The following is a 25,928-nucleotide window of genomic DNA, read 5'->3' on the forward strand; positions in this document are numbered from 1 at the left end:
AACTTGTTATATTTGTTAAACTTCGATGTTAAAGTTGTCCAGAAGAGACCTACCTTGTTTTAAGGATCTTGTTGTTTGCTAGAGGATGAAGGAGGATCGCTATTAGATGTGTTTTTGATGACAAATTCTCCGGTGAGTGTGTTTTTCTTTTCAGTGATAGATTAAGAAACTGATGTTCGCTAATGCTCACGTCATGATTGTAGGTGGAAAAAACAATCAGAGAAACGTGTTTGTGACTATAACAGAGACACTGTAAAAATGTGTGTGATGTGAGTAATATGAGATGTGAGATACTATTGCTAGCAGACATTATTGCCTCATAGATTTATTTTTTTATTATTTATGGTTATATTATGTTCTGTTTTTAACATTTAAACCAGAAATAAGGTCAGAAAAGGGTAGAAATAACCATAATATTTTGATATGAATCTGCATCATAAAATAAGTAAATAATTTGACATTAACTGAGGTATTGTTTTTGTTTTGTAGAAGACAATGAGGATCTTCAGAGAGCTGGAGGTAAAACAGCGACCCCTGCTGTCCGTGTGGGAGAGTCTGAGCCAGGACGCTGCTGCACTTGGATGCTCTGGATCTTCACTTGGATGTCAGATAAGTTCAAGCAAAATAAAAGGACAATAAGGAAGCTCCTAACTGAACTGAAGCTACATAGTCGACTAAAAAAAGGAGACTTTGGCTACTGACTTTACTGAACTGAACTATACTTGCAAAGAAAAAAACAATTAGCAACTGAGGAATAAATAAAGAAGGGCTTTAAAAATGTTTCAATGTGATACTATCTGGATAACAAAAAGAGCTGAAAGATGCACAATTTAATTTAATTTATCTATTTATTTTGGTTTAATATTTGTAAAGCTTTGAAAAAAGGGCTTTATTTCAGTTGGTCAAATTTAAGTTAACATACAAAACTGTAAAATCTTGATTTATTTATTTATTTTTGTGTTTAATAAATGTATTCTTTCTATCTTCACTAAATTGAATTTGTGTTTTACTTATCATCCTCCTTAACGGGCCTACATGTGAGATATTTATGTAGGTATTTAGTGGATACTTAGCCTGTCTTAATACATGTGTTGTTAGAATATGTTGGACAAACAGAGAGAGTCTCAATCAACATGTTAGAATATAAAACAGGAATTTTCTACATCTTAAGCACAATGAGAGAGACTGGGAGTGTCAAAATTAAATTGTCACATGAGTCAATAAGTAATAGAGAGTCAGGAGTCACTTAAACTGTTGAATATTAGTTATTATATTAACTGACAGCTCCACAGGACAAACACTTTAACATTCAGATTTTTTTTTTTGTGACCAATTTATTATTGATTTTTCACATGAAAACCACATATTAAACCAATCCACATTGACACATCAATACACTAAATTCAAATATATTCACTAATTCTTGTCTATACCTTGAGCTAAACAATTGTAGATAGCATGCACATACGTGTAAACAGTATAGAGATATATGTCATTAATTATTGCGTATGTATACACATGAATACATATGTATTCATGAAGTGCACATGTGGTATAAGTACAATACAACAACAACATACACCCCAAAAAAGAAACTCCAGAACAAAATAAACAAGACAAAAACAACACACCCTTATCCCTCCCACAGATCCCCATCAGTCCCTGTAAATTCATCCCTCCAATAGCCTCACAATATAACCTATATGTATCTAATAGAAGAAGTCAAAAAGAGGAAGAAATTAAAAAAAAAAAATTTAAATTAATTTTTTTAATTAAACGATTGACCTAATCTCATAACGATAAAGAATTGAATATGAAATGAGCTACCAAAATGTACTTTCTTAAAACAATTAAATGTCTAAAGAAGGGATTTCAATTTTTGAGCTGATCTCTGCAGGCTTTCTATATTCTCCATCTTTGCTCCTTGTGCACGAGCATTAGCTGACTCAAGAGATAATAACTCATAAAAAAAAAACATCCATTGGTAAATTAAGTTTATGGGGGGGTTTCCATCTCTTTACTAATAATGTCTTTGCCGCAGTTAAACCAACCAAAAGAACTCTTTTTGTCTGCAGTTTCAAACTAAGAGATGAATGATTTAACAATAGAATGTGTGGCAAACATGGTATTTCTTTTTCAATTATTACAGAGAGAACTCCAACCACATCAACTCAAAATGAATGGACCCCAGGACATTCCCACAGCATATGTAAATATGTGCCCAATGATTTTTGAGTGCATAAGGAGCAAAGAGGACTTGAGGTTATGCCTATTTGGCAATGACCATGCAAAAACATTTTCATTTTATTTGCTTAGTGTTTTAAATGTGTTTGTAATACTTCTGGTGCCAACCCAATTCAGTGAAGATGAATGGGATTTCATTTAAAAAAATGTTGTTCAAGAAAGTGTGACTGTGATACTGCGAAAATGAATTGTTGGGAATATGTCCTGTGAATTGTCCAGAGTAAGTAAGGGTGTTTTTTAGAATGACATGAAACTGATAAAGTCTTTTAAATGTTTTAATACAAATATCTCAAAAACTGTGACGATGAAACAAAAAATAGAGAGATATTCCAGCATGTAAGAATAACCCTCCAAATACCTGTATACCACTCTGTGAATCATATTTTCTAACGTTGTGCCTTAATTTTACAGAATTTAAATCTAATCAGTCTGTATGTCAGTTATTATGTTTAACTGTAATTCTTTCACTTGATGGACTGCAAGTACAAAGATTTGTCATTCATGATCAAACTTGTCAACTGAACTTAAACAACAACTCAAATAAAATGAAACAAAAGTAATGTTTAAACTGATTTGCTAAAAGTCATCAAGACTTGAATCCTGAAAAATTACATGGTTGGAAGAGCTGGCAAGTTTTTACATGACAAACTAAACTGTTGAGTATAAAACATAAAACCAGACCAACCTGATGTCACATCAAACATCCAAAACATTGTTGTCTGTCTTCATATTCCAGTGTGTGGGTGGTGCTTTCCTACATATAAAATAATCCTTATCAATCAATCTGTCAGTACACTGAGAACTACAAGGAAGAGAAGAACAAATGGTTCAGTGATCTCTGATAATCTAACAATGATCATAATCATGGCTGCTAGTGAATTTTTCCACAGGCATATAGTTTGATAAGCTAACCTCCATATTCTCAACATAGATCAACAGAAACCGGTTGCTCAGGTGTGTGAAATGCTTTCCATTTCTATTTCAGGTATAAATATCAAAGCAGACACAGACAGTCTCAGTCTCCTGAAGCCTGATGTGAGGTAAGTTACAGTGAACCTCAGTATGCTGGAACTATTTGGCTCTTCTGTATTGAACTTTGATGTGGCATAACTTTTTTTAAATATAATTTGAAGTTGAAAATAAATGTGTCTAGTTAAAAACGTGCAGTTTTGACTGATTAATGGATTGCTAAGTATGTTTATTACTAAACAAACTACTACTATCAAACAAAACAGATGATTTTGTGTCCGTAGGTTTTGGTGTGCAGGAGAATGAAGAGAAAAGAGGACAACAGTGGATCCAGATAGACAAGAGTCTACAGGTACATCCCTTTGTTTGTGTGCTGCTGCTCTCATTTCTTTCTTTTTGTCTCACCACCACAAACACAGATCTCTATCTTCACTAAATTGAATTTGTGTTTCACTTATCATCCTCCTTAACGGGCCTATATGTGAGATATTTATGTAGCTATTTAGTGGATACTTAGCCTATTTCAATACAAGTGTTGCTAGAATATAAATAGAGACAAATAGAGAGAGTCTCAAACACATGTTATAATATAAAACAGGAACATCTACAATCATCTCATCTTAACATTCTCCGGCCATATCTGCCTTCTTGTTAATCTTATTTTTAGGAAGTATTTTATTGTACACATCGTCACATTTTTGTCTTAAAATCAATGACTCCAATATGTACAAGAAGTAAAATAGTGTAAAATGTTAATCTACTAAGCAGGATATTAAATGAGAGGACATATGTTAAACAGCTTTCTGTTGGGGGTTTAAATTACTACATGTTGAAATAGCCACTGAATGAATATTTATTTTGTTTAATAGCCTACGTCAACTATGAATAAAATCAAAGCGAGGTACAATCATGGCCCAGCAAAATGTGCCTTACTTTTCTGAATTATGTTTTTTATTTCATTTTACCTGCTTCCAAATTCGTTAAATGCGTTTTCTCCCATGATGCTTCTTATCTGCGTCTACAGCAATGAAGCATTTGTTCATATTCGCCACAGACCTGCAGGGGGAGCTCCAGTTACAGTGAGGTGACGTAACTCGAGCTTGTTTTCTCAGCAGTTGCCATGGTGAACTAAGGTATCGGCGCTCCATTGATGATGGCTTTTTCTAGTGGTCGCGCACGCGCCAAACTCAAGGTGGACACACTCAGAGTTGATTGAACTAATTCAGGTCAGCTGTTCTGGAACTGGATACTCAGAGTTTCCCATTTCAGAGTAAGTCAACTCAGAGCTCAGGGTTAGACTCAGAGTTTGTTGAACCTCTTACCTGGAATACCCCCCTGGTGTGTCCCACGATGTAATGTAAGTGGAGTTGACCATTCTTGGTTTGTAAGAATGGAAGAAGAGGGGTGGGCCCATGAGACAAACTGGCTACCAAATCCAACATCCTCCAAGACCATCAACATATGTACGTATATGCCCATTCTAGCTGAGCAGAGAACAGCCACCTTCTGATCCATCTTGTAGTTATGGTACGTTATGTTATTAGTCTTCTAACGAGTTCTAAAGAGAATCTTCCAGGGATAAAGCCAGTTTGATCTGTATGAATAATGGAGGCAATATGTTTGTTTAACCCGTTTGCCAGTAATTTTGTGAACATTTTCATGTCAGAGTTCAGTATAGCTCTGCTCGCCTGCAAACCTCTCAGCTGCTAGTCCAACAGTTTCTGGGGCTTGTCCCCTAGTTCTAATGGTTTCTGTTTTTGTTTAAACAGTTGGTCCCGTACCTGATCAGACAATATGTTATTATATTCATGCTTCATCTTAAGAATATTCTACAAGGTGTTAGAGATAGCAGAAGATTTAGTGTCAAGGTGTGTTAGTTCTTTTTCAATTTCTAAGAGGGGCACAACTACTTGTGCTGTCATGGTGAGGAATTGATATTCCAACACAAAACGTGCTCACACAGAGGGTGCTGAGCCTCAAAAGAACTCAATGGAAAATATAAACGACAGGAAGGGCACCGAGGAAGCGCTCTGCCTGAAACGTCTGTGCTGTAATAAAGTGAAATTGAGTGATCAGAGTGCTGTCCGTTTTTATATTGTCCAATAAATTAATATTGTATAATCTCACAAATTTACGCATTAACAGAGTCGGCAATTTTCTGCCAGCACTCCTTCCTGGCTTTTGCTGCATCAACAGTGTTGCTTTTGCCTGGATGATGTGTTCGGATTCTTCATATTTTTTAAGAATAATTGTCTGCTCCTCCATGGTAAAGTAGGCTGTTCTGCAGAGTTTCTCGTTTGCGATTGGTCAGACGCTGCAAACACCTCCCCTTTATGTGAGCGTGCAGAGATCCATGTTCCTGAACACTGGGCAACAGCAACACACAGGACTTGTGCAACTTTTTTGTTTGGCAAATAAAGGGTTTATTGAACTCTGTCTCTGCTCTCTGCTGAGGGAACCCTCTGTGGCAGCCACTGTGCTACACAATTGAATTCAAACACACAGAATCTTTAATTGTAGATAGTTGTCGTATTTCCACCTCATACAGTTTTGACCTCTCTGCAATAAAATTCTTATCTTTAAAAAACAGATCTCAGTGAACGTCTATAGTGTGTTACAACACTCTCATGTTGTTTCTTTAGTTTCAATTCACACAGGAACTGAAGCTTTCCCAACTGCTTTCTCAAAGAGAAAGCTGGTGGATTGCTGACACAACTGAATGTAAACAGAAGCTTAGGTAAAGTGGAAGTTTGCACTTCCTCATTTCTCAGCCTGCAACAATCTGCTCTGTGACCATCATCACGGTCACCAACCCTAGTTCAGACTTCCCTCTGTATGCAGAAGAGAACTCTGATTTCATGTTACGTGGTAGACTCACATTTTCACATTCACGTTTCTATCGTATACAGTCTTTAACCTAAAGTAAGATGATCTGTATTCCTGAATATAACTTTATAATATAAACTGTAGTACTCAGTCATGCAAAAGTGAAAAAAACAGTTACAACTCCAGTGAACCCACTTTAATCAGTAATTTAAAAGAAAAACTATTTTGTAATTCAGATTAGTCAATATCATTTACATTTACAGGTATTGAAAAACATACCAGAAGCGATATGTACTTCATGGTGCTTTATTTTTGGCTTTCATTTTTACAATTTTTACCTTTGTCTTCTCCTTGCAGGGTACACCGCTCTTACTGCAGGGTCAGAATTAACACGCTGCCAATCACAAGCAGTTTTTACCTTGCATGGGAGTGTGATCTGGTAAAATAGATTATAACAGTTCGAAATAAATAATCATTACAAATAAATGCATAATTGCCAAAGTGACATTGCATTTTTCTCATGATATAATACAAAAATTAAATGTGAACAGTTGCTTCTGAAATCTTAGAAAAAAATGACTCACATTGCATACAAATATATTCCAAATAATACTAAAATAAAGGAATTCATGTAAATAAATCATTGACTGAATATAAAAGTGTCTAATCTTGGACATATCTGTCTTTGAAAACACTCTGCAATGGTCGCACCACATGATATTTTCAAGTTCAGTCAAAATTTACAGGCACAGAATTGACCACCTAAACAAAACAAGGTAGCTTGCCACAAAAAGGTCACTATGAAATTTATAATGAAAATATATATTTTTAGAAATAACGTCATATTTATTGTCTTCTTGAGTCAAAATATGGCAACTACATAGCAGCCATTAAAAAGCTTAATTTTTCCATATTTTAGAACGAGTTACAAACCTGCTTGTTGCATCCATGGGTCCTTGGCAAACTAGTGTATGATGCAGCATCCTGCCTTTGAATGATTTTTATCATAAAAGTCCCAGAGTTTCTTTATGGTCGCACCACATGATATTTCATAAAATCATCATCGTCAAACCAAGTTTTTTTACATGTTATGATGGAAAAATAAATACAAATGGTTTGTAATTTTGTACAGTAATATAAAACAGTCTGGAAAACATGCCAAAAAGGGCAGAACATAAATTTGAATAGATTTGGAGTCATTTCAAATACGTTTTCATAACAGGAGTCATGGCCAGATGGTCGCACCACATGATATTTTATCACTTTAAATAACAGCAAACTTACTAATAACTTGTGGTTTTTGAAAACTTAAAGTGAGTACATATAAAGGAAAGCCACTACATATATATGGTATTTGTTTATCCATTTAAACCTTTTTCTAACTGAATAAAATGCAGTCAGACTGCAAATGTAGGCGTCATGTCATTGACCCATATAGTCTTTTGATAGGCAGAAAAAAATTTAAAATCTCTGAAAACATTATTTTGTATTTGAATTTTCATTTCAAATCTCTGCAAATTTTGTTAGTTTTTTCTTTTCCTTCTTCACAACTAAAACACTGTCTTTACAGTGTTTCAACCACACAGGGTTAACACACTGACCCTAACCCTAACCCTTCTCCCACAGTATAATTTTGTTATCCAGTTTTGAAACCTTGAAAATGGTGATCTGAAACTCTGAAAAAAAAATATCTGAAACTCTGAAAAAACAGATCTGAAACTCTGACAAAAAGATTTGAAACCCTGAAAAAAAGATACGAAACTCTGAAAAACAGAGAACTAGCCAGATGCGGACAGGATTTAATGCTTCAGTGTGTCTTTACTGGTAGGACTCCAGAACCATATATGGTGTAAAGTGCTGCTAACTGTTTGAGTTACGCCAAGGTCAAATCTGCTGTTTTTAAAGTGTTTGAGCTGCAGAGCCACCAGAAGTTCAGGTGCTGCATAAAGGTGATATTCAGACTTATGTTGAATTTTCTCCTGAATTGCTGTGCCATTTTAAGTGGGGACATTGTTAGGGGTGGCCGCCTCTGTTCTCCATGCTGGAAACCCCTTTATGACTAACTAACAAGTCTTTGAGATGCAATTCAGAGCAGGGTAACCAAACCCATGTAGGTAAAGTAGTTATGAATTTATATCTGAAGGTAGAAAAACTTTTCTTAAGTATCTTATATTAATCGGTCAATTTAATTTTGACATAGTCATTTTAAAAGGTCATGTAGAACACTTTATAAAAATAAATCCAGTTTGTTGCTGTTTTATTAAATCAAACATTTAGGCTTATCTTACCCTACATAATAACTTCATTCTCTTTTTTCTACTTTTATCTCCTGTTCTACTTGACCTTACTTTTATGTTCTATTCAACTCATTAGTTTCTAGTTAAATGTTTTTTTTTCTATTGCCTTTTATTGCTTTTGCATTTGTTTTGATTAGTTTTATGTTTTTTAAGTTCTTTGAATTGCCTTGTTGCTGAAATGTGTTAAACAAATGAACTTGCCTTGCCTGAGAGTTGTGTTTGTTTCTGGTCTTATGTCCCAAATGTGTTGGTGTACTGTATTTCAATGAACGTTTGTTTTTCATTAAAATGAAATGTCAATCTGACAAAATTTAACCCTGAATCAATTTTTTATTTTATTTTATTTTATTGTAGTTTTCAACTCTGCACAAAGACGTGCTTAAGTTTCATCATGTGATTTACAGTAAATGGAGGGTTTGTGTCAGAGAAACCAGATGACCATTACGTGCAAACTAAAAGTGAAAGTGGCTTCAGTATAAATGCAGGACCCCCTTGGCATATGCAGAGAAGTGCAGCATTTTATCCACAGCCAGGATGAATAGACACCTCACCAGCTGAGTGCTGCATGGGTGAAAACAACTCCCAGACTGATGAATGTAAGGTGAGTCATACTTTTATCAGTGATTTTTCTGTTCTGTGCCTGATGGGAGAAAAACAATTGAATAAGGAATATTTGTACAAAGATGATTAATTATAATAATGTGATACTCAGGACTTCCACTGTGACAGCCTCAGCACAGAGGAGCTGATTCTTTTACTTTGGTTTACAATGATCAAACCCAATTCTTTCTCAGATGACGCTGATTTGTTCAGCTGCTTTTAATCACACAGTATCAGTGTCTATATCACCAGGGGCCTGTTTCAGAAAGCAGGTTTAGTGAAAACTCTGAGTTAGTTAACCCTGAGATGAGGGGAAACTCTGGTTTTTCGGTTTCACAAAGCCAGTTCAGCTTAACTCTGAGTCAGTTACCCTGGCAACATACTCCGTGAACCTAACCTGCTCGCTAGCAGGTTTTCTTCAACTAACCCTGAGTTTCTCCACCTTTTTAGTTAAAGCCTGCAGACTGAAGGAGGTGTTAGACATGATGTGTCCTTTTCTTAAAGAGTCAGTTAATATTGAAACACAAATACTATTCAGAAATCTCTGTCAAAGGGTGATCGGACCCCACTGGGATGTTTTATCATTCTCTGATGATGTTCTGTTTGAGTGTTGCCATTTTTCTGTACAACCGATAATTTATCTCAACAATATTCTCAGCCCTCGTATCTTCTGTACGACACCACATGGACATGCTCTCAGTTCAGAATAAGTTCTCTGTTCAAGTTCATGTTTCCAAGGCAGGTGAAAGTGCCCAAACATAAAACTAAATTTGACTATTGCACTGAAACGTTTACACTTGTAATGTAAAGGTAGTGCTGTATGTATAAAGGCATAGGTGTTGCTTTCAAATAGACAATTTTAAATACTGGCAGTGTTGGGATGGCTGAAAAATTGACTTTCTTTTTTGCTTAGAAGATTTCATCAACTACTGAAATATATATCACATGTTGAATGTAGCATTTAAATGCTGTTTAATGAGGGCAGGCTAAACAACACCACAAATGTTTGTAATCAATACCTTACTTGTTTGAGCTATATTTTTATATTTCACATTCAGTTGCTGCCGAGTAGGCCTACGTTTTATGCCTGTTGGGGTCTGCATGAATGTTAAATGTGCCACGCACACACACATACACAGAATGTAAATGTTGAATAAGTCGACGACTCAAGACAAAATGTTTCCTTTTTTCATGAATACTCACTGTTGACTGTCAGTAATTTTCTGCCACATCAGCTCATGTTCTTTTGCTGCTGCTACTGTGTTGCTTTTTTTCTTAAATATATATTCATCATCTGCATGTATTCATTAATATTTCTAACTCCTTTTGGGGAGAAGTAGGAGGACTGAGCCCTTTGTTTCTCCTGTTGTCATGGTGAATCTTGTTATCTGTGCTCCATTGATGAGGGCTTGGTATCTCCTCATGTACGAGCTTCACTCAGAGTTACTTTGACTCAGAGTTGATTGAACTAACTGTTAACACTTGTTCTGAAACCGAAAACTCTGAGTTTAACAGCTCAGAGTTGGTCAACCTAGAGTTAAGTTTTAACTCAGAGTTAGTTAAACCTGCTTCCTGAAACAGGCCCCAGGCGTCCGGCAACTCATTCTTGCTCATAATATCATTGCTGGTGAAGTTGACTCACTTCAGTCAGGTCAGAACGAACACCAGGCCACCGGAGGCCTGTACTACGAAGCTGGATTTTCTCTGATCTAGGTATCTTCAGGGTTAACCCTGGGTTTTCCATCCTACGACACTGGTTCACTTCTTACCGGGGTAAATCACCATTGTAACTTATTCTGGATAAGAGTTTTTAGGGAGGTGCAGTGGCAGTTTTTGCTATGGGCAATGTGGGCAACCGCCCAGGGCGCAATCTACTTGGGGGCGCACGAGCGCTCTCAAAAAAAAGAAAAGAAAAAAAAAGTCTGTCCGACTCCTCAAAAAAAGAAACGTGGGTCCTCAAAAACAAAAATCGTCAGTTTTCTATACTAATATCGCTCATTTCCACATCAAGTTGGTGCAGTGGGCGATGAGGCGCCCCTACTATCACGTCAACTTGCTGCTGACAGTCATGTTTACAGGTTGTGTGTGTCAGAAGAAAAGGCAAAGGGGAGGGAGGGGGATCAACTTGCGACTGCAGAGGCTGTGAGCAGGTTGTGAGTGAGTCTCAGGGGCCATCCACACGGAGACGCTTTTTGGTTTAAACACAGATGTTTTGCATCGTTTTGGCCGATCGTCCAAATGAATACTGTAAACGCATTGCCTGAAAACGAAGCTTTCTGAAACCTGGTCCCAGGTTAAAAAAATCGCAAACGCAGCCCTTGAGTGTTCGTTTGGATGGTGAAAACGCATACCTGCGTTTCGATCATGTCATCGCCACACCCCTCGAGCTTAGCCTTCCACTGTGATAACAGTCAACAGATACAGCCTCAGCCATGGATGTACAGCCAAGGCTTTAACTTATCTTATATACAGTCTATGGGCTTTAATAGGCTACCCTCATTCTCAGAGGAAAAGCAAGGGGGGGAGAGGGGCGGGGGATAGACTGACCTGTGATGATTATGATCCCAGGCCACACAACACAAACTGCTGCTTCCAAATAAATAGTAATACATTTTTAAAATGAATACAGACCCGTTATAGCTACATGTAAGTAATTGGGTTATGTGAAAATGCAATAAATAAATAAATAACTTTACACCTGCACTTTCATGTGGTCAAGCAGTCCCTGATAGCAATCTAATCACCCAGAAAACATTTTAATGCCAGTTGTAAAAAGGGTGAAAGTCTGTCAGATTACGTTAATTATTAGTATTTTTCATGTATTTATTTTATTTTATTCATTTGTATGATGACGGATGTGTGTAATTTACTTTGGTGTTTACATACTATATTTCATTTATTTATCTTATTTTTTGTGTGATGAAGGATTTGTGGGGAGGGGCGCCGATAGTCGGTCCGCCCAGGGCGCAAGACTAGCCAGGACCGCCTCTGGGGAGGTGCAATCCTTTAGATGATCCTGTATGAAAGGTACAGAATGATTTTCAAGTGACATTAAGTTAGTTTAATATTCAACATTCATTTGACTTTAAAAATACAAACCTATTAAATTATGTCAAACCAACTGTATAACATTCAGACTAATATCCCTCATGTGCAAACAGGCTTATTTTTCAAATATGTCTTTTCGTCAATTTTTTACATATACAATACATAAATAACCTCCAGTTTCAGAACTTGTGTCAGGAAACAAAAAGTCTCAATAAGAACAATTTGAGAGTAATAGCTGCAAAAGTGCAGAAAAGCAGAATTTTATTCTTTTTTTTTTGTTATAAAAATTGACCAAAATATATATTTAAAAAAGAATCCTTGTGGCACATGAGGGATATTAGTCTGTATGTTATACAGTTGGTTTGACATCATTCACTCAAATAGTTGAAGCAGAATAGGTTTATATTTTGAATTGAATTAAACTAACTTAATGTTGGTAACTTTCTGCTAGCACTCCTTCATGGTTGCTGTGGCAACAGTGTTGTTTTTGGCCTGGATGATGTGATTGAATTCTTCATATTGTTGAAGAATAATTGTCTGCTCCTCCATGGTAAAGTAGTCTGCTCTGCAGGGTTTCTGCATGTTTGTGATTGGTCAGGCGCTGCAAACACCTCCCCTTTATGTGAGCGTGCAGAGATCCAGATTGGAAAACCCTGGGTTCAATTCGCAAGTTGATAACCAGCTTCATAGTACTGTTTATCAGGATTGTGAATGTCTAGGTAAGTCAACCCAGGTAACGGAGAGATATCCTGGGTACGTTAATCCAGCGTCGTAGTACAGGCCTCGGGAATTGTCCCAGTGCTCCTGATGTACAGTCCGCCAGTGGTGCATAGAGATCAAATTAATCCACATAAATGATTAAAATAACCACATTGCCGATATTGTTTTCTTTAGTACCTCTGAGAAGATTAATTGGTTAATGATAAATAATTGGTTACCTCACCCACATCTGGGGCCTGTTTCAGGAAGCAGGTTTAACTAACTCTGAGTTAAAACCTTAACTCTAGGTTGACCAACTCTGAGCTGTCAAACTCAGAGTTTTCAGTTTCAGAATAAGTGTTAACAGTTAGTTCAATCAACTCTGAGTCAAAGTAACTCTGAGTGAAGCTCGTGCATGAGGAGATACCAAGCCCTCATCAATGGAGCACAGATAACAAGATTCACCATGACAACAGGAGAAACAAAGGGCTCAGTCCTCCTACTTCTCCCCAAAAGGAGTTAGAAATATTAATGAATACATGCAGATGATGAATATATATTTAATAAAAAAAGCAATACAGTAGCAGCAGCAAAAGAACATGAGCTGATGTGGCAGAAAATTACTGACAGTCAACATTGAGTATTCATGAAAAAAGGAAACATTTTGTCTTGAGTCGTCGACTTATTCAACATTTATATTCTGTGTATGTGTGTGCGTGTGGCACATTTAATATTCATGCAGACCCCAACAGGTACAAAATGTAGGCCTACTGCCCTGCCTCATTAAACAGCATTTAAATGCTACATTCAACATGTTATATATATTTCAGTAGTTGATGAAATCTTCTAAGCAAAAAAGAAAGTGAATTTTTCAGCCATCCCAACACTGCCAGTATTTGAAATGGTCTATTTGAAAGCAACACCTATGCCTTTATACATACAACACTACAAAAGAGTAAACATTTAAGTGCAATAGTCAAATTTAGTTTTATTTAAGGATTTATGTTTGGGCATTTTCACCTTAATTTAACAGTAGCTGGTATAGAGGCGAGAGAGAGAGACAGCAAAAGTTCCTCACTGGTATCGAACCAGCAACACTGTCACTATGAAGCATGCGCAGTAACCACTTGGCTATCAATCACCTTCAAATACTGCATTTGTGACAGCCTGACAGACGGTTGCCTTAGAAACATGAACTTGAACAGAGAACTTGTCCAGCATGTCCATGTGGTGTCGTACAGACGTTACGAAGGCTGAGAATATTGTTCAGATAAATTATCGATTATACAGAAAAATGGCAACACTCAAACAGAGCATCATCAGAGAATGATAAAACATCCCAGTGGGGTCCGATGACCCTTTGACAGAGATTTCTGAATAGTATTTGTGTTTCAATATTAACTGACTCTTTAAGAAAAGGACACACCATGTAGAAATTATTCTAACTTTATGGGCGACCGTGTACAAAGATTTGAATCTTGTCTTTTAGACAAGTGGATTTTACCTTCATAACCAAATAAAATCTGCATGTATGGTCAGTAAGAGGCTGCATATAAATGTGTTAATAATTTAGAATTCTATCATATCATCATTCTATCAAAACTATATGGATGGAAGAGTTGAGTACACCCCAGGCTAATATTTACTGATTACAAAATAAGCTAAAAGAAACGGGTCAACAGAAACAGGTTGTTCAGGTGTATGAAATGCTTTCGATTTCAAGTATAAATATCAAAGCAGACACAGACAGTCTCAGAGACTCCTGAAGCCTGATGTGAGGTAAGTTACAGTGAACCTCAGTATGCTGGAACTATTTGGCTCTTCTGTATTGAACTTTGATGTGGTATAAACTTTTTAAATATAATTTTAAGTTGATGTGTGAAATGTGTCTAGTTAATGATAGAAAATGTGCAGTTTTGACTGATTAATGGATTGCTAAGTATGTGTATTACTAAACAAAGTACTAGTGTCAAACAAAACAGATGATATTGTGTCTGTAGGTTTTGGTGTGCGGGGGAATAAAGAGGAAAGAGGACAACAATGGACCCAGATAGACGAGTGTCTACAGGTACGCTCCTACTCATTACCTACATTTAAGGCTGTAAGTTTGTCCTTTTGTTTGTGTGCTGCTGCTCTCGATTCTGTCTCTCCCTCTCTCTTTCTCTCACCACCACAAACACAGATCTCAAAGTTAACAGTTTGCTTAGTGCCTGTATCATCAGTGGCAGTGAGTTTTGAGGACACCTGGAAATCTTGTGATGCACCTGTGAGCACCACATACAAAATGTAATTCTCGTGCATTGTAGTGGCATAGAGAAACAGAAGGAGACATTAGTTAACCGTGTAAAGACAGGAAGATTACATTCATCCTATTAACCAGCTCTGAGGCTTTAATAAATGAAGAGGAATTTATACGATTGTAATGAAAAATCAATCAATTATATACATTTTTTTAGAAACTGAACCAGATATATTAATCAGATGTATGTAATAGAAACACAGTAGATCAGTGGTGTTGGTCAGTAGATGTGTGAATGTGTAATAAGTAGGGATGTGACGATACACTCAGCTCATGAGATCGAGACGAGATGAGATTTTAACTATATTTTTAAGAAAACTTCAATAAGGAAATAAATGACTGTTCTTTTATTTGAAATTCACAAAATTGAAATTTTAATTGAAATGTTTTAACTAATCAACTTGTAATGAATCACTTTAGGTATTTATGGAAATAACAACGAAAAAGTAAATTTGCTCAGTGTAGAGACCTGAGGTTAACCTGCTCCTCTCCTCATCTCATACTTCTGACTGAGATCTTCTCAGCAGGTAGAAGCTGCAACAAGGTTAATGATCCTCACGTGACTTTATAAAAAGAAGACATAACAAGTGAATGAGTGATAGAAAACCGATCGTCTTTTTTTTGTGCGCCCCTTAATTATAGTGTTGCGAGACAAAATTCACTTTTCGTTTTCGTCACACCCCTAGTAAACAACCTCAAGAATTTATACTGTTTCAGTCTGTCTATTTTAAATGTGATTCTCAAGAGTCAATATTGAAATCCATTCACTTATTTAATGATTAAGCACAAATATAAAAGTGAACCACAAAAAGTTAACATGTGTCTGACTGATAACCTCACCGTAGCTACATGTAATCTTATTACAAAAATATATTTTCAGAGAAACTTCCACTTATTGTGGGTTTACATATAGAACTATAGAACTTCTGTTTATCAAACCTAAAGTCACTGTCTAAAATAATAACACCAAGTAACCACACACAAAAAAAAGTCCATTAGATGTCTCTGTAGGTCCAGACGTAGCGAGCATGATGCGTTCATGTGCACAGGGCAGCGTCAGACATAAGAGATTTGATATTTGATGTTTCACAGTGTCACAGCCTTTAATACACAGTCTAACATTTAGAAAACTAGTGCAGTGCCCATGCAAAATCTGTTTTTGCGTGTGCAGACATCCCAACACAGAGCTATAAGGACGCTTTGCTCTCACACACTGCATTGATAGCCACACAAACACACGCACAGACACTCTCTAGTGCGTGCTCTGCTCCCTCACTCCAGATTCCGGGAGATTGTGTCTCATTTGCGGACGTCATGGAGCAGCTATCAATATGCGGGAGACTCCCGTAACTTCCGGGAGAGTTGGGATGTCTGTGTGTGTGTGTTTACTACAAAGTAGCCTGGGCTATTCGAAGTGTTTTAAGTTTCATCCATTTTTTTGAGGGTCTGAAGTGTATTTCACATTGTAGCTGCCAAAGCTCCGCTGCCTTATAGCCTCTCTAACTCTGGTCCTGCGCTGTGCTCAGTGTGCTGTGTGAGAGGGGGAGTGGCCAGCAGCTAGAGTGCCAACAGCAAATGTGTGCTTCTTTTATCTGTATATTTAACTGTATCTTTTACATTTCTTATCCAAACAACGTCAAACTTGGCACTGCACTTACTCGCGCCCGTAGCAAGACATTGGTCGCGGTTGAAATCAATCAGATGAACGGTTTGAGATATATGCGAATAACAGACAAACAGACAGACAACCGTTCCTGTGATTCATAGATAGATAGGGAAGTGTATTGCATTCACTTAAAAAAAAGCTTTTCTGAGTTAACGCGATACTTCAAAATCCTGCGAGAAGCTCCTGCCTGCAAGTAATGTTATCCTACCATTGCAGCTTTTAACTTACTGTTACGCCAGAAAGAAAGAGGGAGAACATTTAAAAAGACAGCTGCAATATGATAGGCTGACAAAGAAGGTGTGTCACTGTGCTATTGGTCTATGCTATCAGGCTGTTTTCAAACCTCTGTGTCAGTGCTTAGTTATCAAGTCTATTTTGCTTGCTTGTTGAAAGAAAACCCGCTTTCACACACATTCATACATGAGTGCTGCTGACAGCGGCTTGTAATTGACGTTCAGATGTCAGGAAGCGGACTTAAAGTGGGTCACACACTGTCACATCAAGATGTTAAGGATGTTAGCTTACTTAAAGTCAAAGCTTGCCATTTAACCAAATGTTAGTATTTTCTTTTGCCTGTGTTTTGTTTTTGTTACAAAGTCTATAGAATACAGAATACAGAGAGAGAGCAGCCTCACTGTTCTGTTAGATAATGGTTGAATAACCATACTGTGGTGCGCCCGGGTAGCCGAGTGGTTACAGTTCATGTCTTACAGTTGCAGCGTTAGTGGTTCCAGTCCAGTTTTGGATTGGAACCACACACACACCTGCACTGGTAATGCCTCCGATGCCCATGGTATAATGTAACAAATGTAACAGGAATATTTTTAGTAAATATCATTTGAAGTTGATCATGAATGTATAAATTGAAACATATGCAGTATTTTTACAGACTAATGGATTGGATTGTGTGTATTAATATAAAACTGGTTCTATCAAATAAAAGAGATGATATATAATTGTGTCTCCAGGTTTTATAGAGCAGGGGAATGGACACTTTAGAAGATTTTGGACAGACTGTTGTCTCTGTCTCTGCCCATACCGGCTAAGCTCAGCTCCATCTGCAGGTGAAGTAAAACACTCCGCGAGTGGCGAGTGATGAATTAATCATCAATCATCAATTTATTGTTTTCTGTTGAATTTTGTACTAAAATGTAAAAGGAACATTTTTTAATACAATCTCATTTTAAGTTAATCATAACTGTATGAAGTTAGTAATGAATTGAAATATATGCCATATTTTTACAGACTAATGGATTGATTTGTATGTATTATTACGATGAAAATAGATACAAATAAACAAATAAAAGAGATGATATATAATTGTGATTCTAGGTTTTGAAGAGCAGGAGAATGAAGAGAAAGGACTGACCTTGACTACCATGAACACAGATGGACCAGAGTCTACAGGTACTTACACTACGTACTAACCAGGAGACATTTATGTCATCTGACGTGGCGACATATGTATCAAATAATTGATTCCCGCATTTCACATCTGTAGAAAGACAGAACACGGACACAATGTAAATTCCACTGTTACAGTACATGCGCATAAGCCACACATTCGCACTAACTGCTGAATGAGGCATTAGCAGTCAAAAACAGATCAGCATTTTTACCAGACGAATACTTAAAATTCAGAAAAAAGGGAATCAAGGAAACATTGCAAAATAAAACATAAATATGCATTTTCCAAACGTTATAGAAAGTAAATTATACATTTTAAACGTCAAACAATCTTTTAATCCTATTTATCTTTCTAATCTCTTTTACCTGAAAGGTCAGAGCTATGGACAACAGATCATCCTGATTTGCAGATCATAATGTATTTTTTAATCAAAGTCTTTGTATAAAGCAATGAATTACTACGTTTTAACCAGCTTCGCTATCCAATTCACATTTCACATTGTTTCCATTAAATGCATTCAGAATGGCATCATTCTTGTAATCTTGTAAAATTGCCACCAAAAAAAAGGTCACACATTCTAATATTTCGTTGGACCGATTTTAACTTTGATTACAGCACGTATTTGCTGTGGCATTGTTTCGATAAGCTTCTGCAATGTCACAAGATTTATTTGTTATGCATTAATTTTTTTTTATAACATGAGTCGACATGATAATATGAGTAATTGTCTGTGTTTGCAAACATAGATGTTGGAACTTGAATAATTCTAACCATCAAATTAAACAAACAAATAAAATTGCATTAAGGTTGCATCCTTGCCCATGGACCCATAATCTCTCATCCTCAAAAACCTCCCATCCACTTAGGGTGCATGCCTTATAACTGCAAGTTTAGTGATTCGAGTTCAGCTTAGCCAAGTACACTCTTACACAGACTACCATCATTTATGGGTGTAGATTTGTTTTTTATCCAAGAGACATTTAGGGGAAGTCTGAGCTGTGAAGGAGAGCTAATAGCTAGACTTAATGAGATTTCTGTGATTTTTGTAATAAATCTATCTTGAAGTACAGTAAAAATGACTCCTGATAACTACAAAGAAGTGTAGAAGTTTAAAAATTAAAAGAAAGTAATTGATGAGACTGACAGTGATTTATCATGCACTCACAGTTCAGGTGTATGAAATAAAAAACTGTTTTATCAAGTATAAATTCAACAGAAAGAAACAAAGAACAAATCCCAGTTATAAATTAAAAGATTAATATTACAATTAAAGATGCCAATACAATACTGAAATTACATTAAAAATTATGTGTGATGAATAAAAAATATAATCTAAAACCTAAATAGATAAGTATATGTATATAAATATACATACCCATGTGCAAATAGTTCATCTTTATCTTCTGAGGTTTTAAGATCTCCATCTCTGGACCAATTTCTGCTTCCACTTTATTTATGGAGGTGAAATGGAATTCATGGTGCAAACACAATAATTTAAATTTTAAAGAAAACTAATACACAGACAAAAGGTTAGAATAAAATAAAAAATAAGTAGCTACTAACAGGGGAGAAATGAAGAGAAGATGAATATGCTTTAAAATCATTTATCTCTGATTTATTTACTTATCACTTAGTAGTGGCAGTTAATTAGTGAAACAAGACTCTTATTAATGCCAGATGTTGTGGAGACAAACATGTAGGTGTCAAAAGTACACATATAAAAAGTAATGTAATAATTATAATCATTATCATCATCGTCGTCATCATCATAATTACATCACATTAGGTCCTAGAAGATCTGTTAATTTTAAGTAATTATTAAGTAATATTTTCTGTCTTTCCCAGCCCTTTTCAACTTTCTCTCCAAACTGGGACTGAAGGAATTTTATCCCTACAAGCTCACTCTTCGTTCTCTCTTGGAAATCAACAAAAACAATATTCATGAGGAAACTGTTGAATCACTTGAGAATATACCATGGTGCTTTCTTAGGAAACTCTTTCAAATCAACACAGAATGTAGAAAATGTACACAAGTATCAAACAATGATGAGGAGAAGACAAACAGTTATCTGTTTGACTTTGACCAGCTCACTGCAGATGACTCTGATGACAACAAGGTTAACCCTCTCGACCTCATAGTTGCACTCTTTCTTTGTGCTGACAGCTTCTTGCAACAGGAAATGGCCCTCAAGATGTCAATGTGTCAGTTTTCTGTCCCACTGCTGTTGCCTTATGTCAATAACAGTCAGTCTACTCTGATGCTGTGGGCTTTGAGAGACATCGTCAAAGAGTGGTGTCCACATGATTTATGTGAATCAAGAGGATTTGTTGAAAACAACATTGTTCAAGCAAATATACCATTCTTTACCTTTGTCAGGCTGAAAAACTGTAGTCTCTCCAAGTCACAGGTGTTGAATCATGTTCTCAGTCGTGGCCAACAGAATCACAACATCTTCATACACAGAGATATGAAAGGAGGAGCATTTAAAAGAAGAATCGCTAATGGTTTGGTCGAGGTTTGTTGGTACCTTCCCTGTGGCAGAGAAAATCTTGACATATTTCCAGGACCAGTTGCCTTTGCCAATTTGAGAGGAGACATTTGTGAGTCACTGGCACAATTCAATTTTCTTTTTCAAGAGTCAACTGCTACCTTTGTGTTCTTGGACAAAGTTGAAGAAAATGAGCACAAGATTCTGACTTCTCTTCAAGATGTGAAATCCAAACTCTTCTTGGTTGTTAATTGCAAGGAGAACTCTGGAGAGGATATCGTGTCTATCAAGACAACACTGAAAGAGTTAGAGCTACCAAAGAGCAGTGTGGAAATTAAAGATTCAAGAGTAAATGTTGCAGCGCTTACAGAGAAACTTTGTGCTGCCATCAAGAGCTCACTGCCAGGCGTATCAGCCACACTGAACATTGTCAATATGGTTCGAAAAGCTGCTGAGCTTGGTCTATATGTGGATGAAACCACAAGTGATGAACAAAAGAAAGCAGCTGAGGAGATCATGGTCGCCATTGAGCGGCAGAGTATACCAGACTACAAGAAACAACAACTTCCTTTGCAGGGAGAAAACTGGAAAAGGTTATCACAGTTAGAAAAGAAGGAGTGTAGATTGAAATCTGGTGACTCAGGCCTTGAAGAGTATAAATGCCAGCTACAGGAAGAAAAAGATAAAATTAGGAAGGAACAAAGCAAACAAAAACTGTCGAAAGGAATGGAGAGTTTTATTAAAACCATATCCATAAGTGACCACAAGAAAAGAGATTTTTTTCTTAAGTGGATGAAACTTAAGCTCGATACACATTCACGGAGCGAACTGTCTCAGCTGCGCAACAAATTCAAAGAGCAATGCAAGAAAAAAGACATCAAACTCATTGCACAGTTAGATAAAGATTTGCTGGAAAGCTCTTTAGGAGTAGAGCATTACATGAGAGAGATGGGACTCATCTATGAGTTCTCAATTAATGACTCAAGAAACACTGCTTTTGAAATATCTCGTCTCCCTGGTCTGGCTGCTGAAATGCTGTTGGATGGATTTCCTTTAGAGATCCTGGATGGAGATGCTTCCAACATCCCAGAGAGATGGGTGACAGATGTGCTGACGGAGCTTCACAAGAAGGTTGGAGAACAGAGCAGACTGTTAGTACTGACTGTGCTGGGTGTTCAAAGTACAGGGAAGTCAACACTCCTCAACACCATGTTTGGTGTGCAGTTTCCTGTCAGCAGCGGCAGATGCACAAGAGGAGCTTATATGCTCTTCCTCAAAGTTGGAGAAGATATGAAACATGAGTTGAACTGTGATTTTATAGTTCTCATTGACACAGAGGGTCTAAAGTCTCCTGATCTGGCAGAACTAGAGGAAAGTTATGAGCATGACAACCAGATGGCAACTTTTGTGATTGGTTTAAGTGATGTCACCATTATAAACATCGCCATGGAGAACTCAACAGAAATGAAAGATGTCCTGCAAATTGCAGCTCATGCTTTCTTGAGAATGAAGGAAATTGGTAAAAAGCCAGTTTGTCATTTTGTGCATCAAAATGTTTCTGGAGTTTCAGCTCATGCAAAGACAATAACAGAAAGAAAGCATCTCTTGGATCAGCTCAATGAAATGACACAAATTGCAGCTGAAATGGAAAAGAAGCCTTCTATTAAAGCATTCACAGATGTGCTGGACTATGACATGGACAAAAACAACTGGAACATCCCAGGACTCTGGCATGGAACCCCTCCGATGGCACCAGTGAACACAGGTTACAGTGAAGCTGTAGCAGATTTAAAGAAAAATCTTTTGGTGAAAACAAACAGGAGCAATGGAGTCTCAAAGATCCCAGAATTTGTAGAATGGATGAGAAGTCTCTGGAAAGCTGTGAAATATGAGAACTTCATCTTTAGTTTCAGAAACACTCTTGTGGCTCAGGCCTATGTTAATTTGTGTAAAGAGTTCAATGAATGGGAATGGGAGTTCAGAAAAGAAATCCTCTCCTGGCAACAAGAAGCCGAGTTGGAAATCACCAATGCTGACAATGAATCTGATGTCCAGCATTGGAGCATATTGGTGGAACAAAAAAAATCAGAGGTGTCAAAAAAAATAGAATCTAAAGTAAGAGAAATGAAAGAGAAACTTGAAAACTACTACAAAAAGAAAGATCAGAATGTAAATCTGATAGAAAAATACAAAACTGACTTTCTCAAAAGCATCGGTAGTATTGCTGACGAAATCCGATATTCAGCGAAAAATAAACTGGAGTACGTTCTTGAGCTAAAAATAAGTTCAAAAAAGGCTCTGGACATTCAGAGGAAATACAGAGGGAGGATTGAAGACGAGGTCATGAAGCTCCTGAGTGCCTGTAAAGACAAAGACAAACTGTCTGATGATCAGCTGACACGTGAGTTTGAAAAGATGTGGACTGAAGCCACTAAAAATGTGGCTGGCCTGAAAGAGCGAGATATCGCAGCAAGTGTCCTGGAGCAGTTGAGAAGAAATTTCTCAAACCAGAATGTTAACGAGGAATTTCAAAACATTAAAGATCTGAAGGAGTTTGGGAAGGGTCGATTTAAAACCACACGTGAACATACAGACTCCTGGTTGAAGAAGGCTGGGTCTCTGTTATGGGGACTAGGAGATCTGCAAACCTTTGCTGACAGTGTCATTGAGTCTTGCAAAAGGTTTTTGCTTGATAAAACAAAGACAAACACAGATTACCATGACTCTTTAACAAGAGATCTTCTTGAAAAAATAGGTGAATACCTTCAACTAAGTTGCAATGCAAATGCAAAGTTTGAGATTGACCTGAAACTTCATATTTGTGGCATTGCCTCAAGGGAATTCCAAAAAATGCATAAAAGATACTTGTCAGATAAAGATCCTCAGATTCAGCTGGAGAAATACAAGAAGCAGTATTTGTCAGATTTCCTTGATTTATACAAACAGAAAGATCATTGTCAACGCAAAGCAAATGATTTTGTCCAGTTTTGCATCAAACCTGCTGTGGAAGAGTACATCAATAGATCTTTGGGAATAGAAATTGTGGATGAAATTTTGACAAGTTGTCATTCAGCAGAGTACAGCTCCCGCTCCTTTTTCCAGTACAACATTCAGGAAGAGTTGCTGCAAAAGGATGACTTTAACAGTTTTGTCAAGTACATTTGTAATTATGAAATATATGTTAAGGATTGGATATTTCAGCACATCCAGAAACAAATGTCAAAAGACAAAACTGTGTGCAAACTGAAGAAGAAGAACCTTCAAGTCATAGTTGATAAAATCACAAAAGCATTAGAGAAGGCCACAAAAGGACCAGATGGTGTTCAACTGCCAGACAACAATGAAAGCATCACAGAGCTCATCAGCAACATGCGGAAGTATTTGATTAAAGACATCTCAATCTCAGAGGAGGATGAAAAAACCACCCTCTTTCAAATCCAAAGCACATGTCATCCATTTATCAAGAGCCTCAAAATGTCAATAGAAGACTTGAACAAACAGCTTCAGGAGGAATTCTTAAAGTCTGAAAACATCACTGAGACTCTGAACAAACTTCCAATCAAACCACAGGATGAGCTTTTCAAGCGAGTGTTTGGTTGTGGAAAGCAATGCCCATTTTGTAAAGTTCCCTGTGAGGCTGGAGGAAAAGGACACGATCAGCATCATGCAGCTGTGCATCGACCACAAGGTCTTGGTAGATACAGGGATGAAGACACTGAGAAGCTGGTTGAGACACTGTGTACAACTGATGTGCAAAGTGAACTTGAATTCAGAAACATAGATACTAAATGGGAACCTCATCCTTACAAAGAGTATTACACTTACTATCCAGACTGGCTCATTCCTCCAGATCCCAGCATAGAGGCATCTGACTACTGGAAGTATGTACTGGTACGATACAATGACAGATTTGCTCAACAATACGAGGCCAAACCAGCTGATGTTCCAGAGGCCTGGAGGAGAATCACAAAGGAACAAGCACTGAAGGGGTTAAAAGATGCCTTCAACATAAAGTGAACAGTATAGAAATGTATCTAAACAAAACCAAATTTGAAATATGCAAGTTTCTTTCAAACAAAAATGAGCACTTTGGAGAGGAGCTAAAGGACATGGAGACTGAACACTTTCAGCAGATTCAGTCAAAATCAAGATCAATCAATACTTTTTTTTTAAATGATCAACTTGGATAAAACATTAATATCAACTAAAACATATTTGTTTTGCTTGTCATGTTTGACATTTTTTAATAGTTTTATTTCTTACAGATCATAACATGCTACAATGAAGAAGTTATTCATGTTTTCTTGCAGAGTAAATTAATTGTCATCAGTTCAAATGTGTTCATGTTGATATAAATTACTTTTTGATTCATCAACAAATACTGAGACATCCTTTCATGTTTTAATGTGTAACTTTTTTCATTATTTTTAACAGATGATGATGTGTTGAACAAGTCAAGTTAAACACCAGAAACAGTTTTGTTATCTTTTAAAAATATTATTATTGTTTTTTCTGTATTAGTTTATTTTTTATTTTACTTTATAATGAGTTCAAAGATTTTGTTATATTCATCTTTTAACACAACTAAGTGCATAATGATGTGCTAAAGATAATGATGATGATGATGATGATGATGATGAAGATGATGAAGGCCTACAGTATATAATTTAAAGGCTATGTAATGACATTTTTTACATGTATTTTTACTTTTTACCGTTTTATTCTTTCTTTCTAGTTTTGTTGTGTTTTGAAAATATTATTGTTTCTTTATATTTTTTAATTTTACTTTTTAATGAGTAAAACTATATAAATAATGATGATGATGAAGAAGTGCAAAGACCATGTGAAACAGATGTTTTCTAACATGTCTATTATTTTATATTCTTAGTTTAATTTCTAATAATAACATGTCTATTTTACTATTTTTAATAAGATGTGATGCTGATTTGTAACTTTAAAAAAATATTTTTTCTGTATTTCTGTTTTATTTTACTTTACTTCTTAATGAATACAAAGGTTTTTGTTTTATTAATCAGATGATGAAAGCCTACAGTATACAGTTTAAAGGCTCTGTAATGACAGTTTTTACATTTACATTTTGACTTTTTACATTTTTATTCTGTATTAGTACTAAGATTTTGTTCAATTATCTAATGATGATGATGATGATGATGATGATGATGAAGGCCTACAGTATATAATTTAAAGGCTATGTAATGACATTTTTTACATTAACATTTATTTTTACTTTTTACAGTTTTATTCTTTAACATTTTAACTTTTTTCATTATTTTTGAAAATATTAGTTTCTTTATATTTTTTCATTTTACTTTTTAATGTGTACAACTATAAACATAATGATGATGATGATGATGATGATGAT

General features: G+C 36.3%; 1 protein-coding gene across 1 annotated transcript; it reads left to right on the forward strand.

Annotated features, from left to right (window-relative positions):
* The first annotated feature begins 495 nt into the window (after positions 1-495).
* Positions 496-24,562, forward strand: LOC128368449 (up-regulator of cell proliferation-like). The gene is made up of 3 exons (XM_053329301.1): positions 496-604; positions 17,981-18,055; positions 19,902-24,562. The coding sequence occupies exons 1-3, from the start codon at positions 496-498 to the stop codon at positions 24,560-24,562; spliced, it is 4,845 nt and encodes a 1,614-aa protein (XP_053185276.1).
* The last annotated feature ends 1,366 nt before the right edge of the window (positions 24,563-25,928 follow it).

The sequence above is a fragment of the Scomber japonicus genome, chromosome 1, assembly GCF_027409825.1.
Source record: "Scomber japonicus isolate fScoJap1 chromosome 1, fScoJap1.pri, whole genome shotgun sequence".
NCBI classification, from domain to species: domain Eukaryota; kingdom Metazoa; phylum Chordata; class Actinopteri; order Scombriformes; family Scombridae; genus Scomber; species Scomber japonicus.

Excerpts from the sequence above, each read along its gene's own strand:
- LOC128368449 (XM_053329301.1), top strand. The coding sequence starts at position 496 with ATGAGGATCTTCAGAGAGCTGGAGGTAAAACAGCGACCCCTGCTGTCC. Across the intron at positions 605-17,980 it reads CTCTGGATCTTCACTTGGAT|GTTTTGAAGAGCAGGAGAAT; the intron begins GTCAGATAAGTT and ends TTGTGATTCTAG. Across the intron at positions 18,056-19,901 it reads AGATGGACCAGAGTCTACAG|CCCTTTTCAACTTTCTCTCC; the intron begins GTACTTACACTA and ends TGTCTTTCCCAG.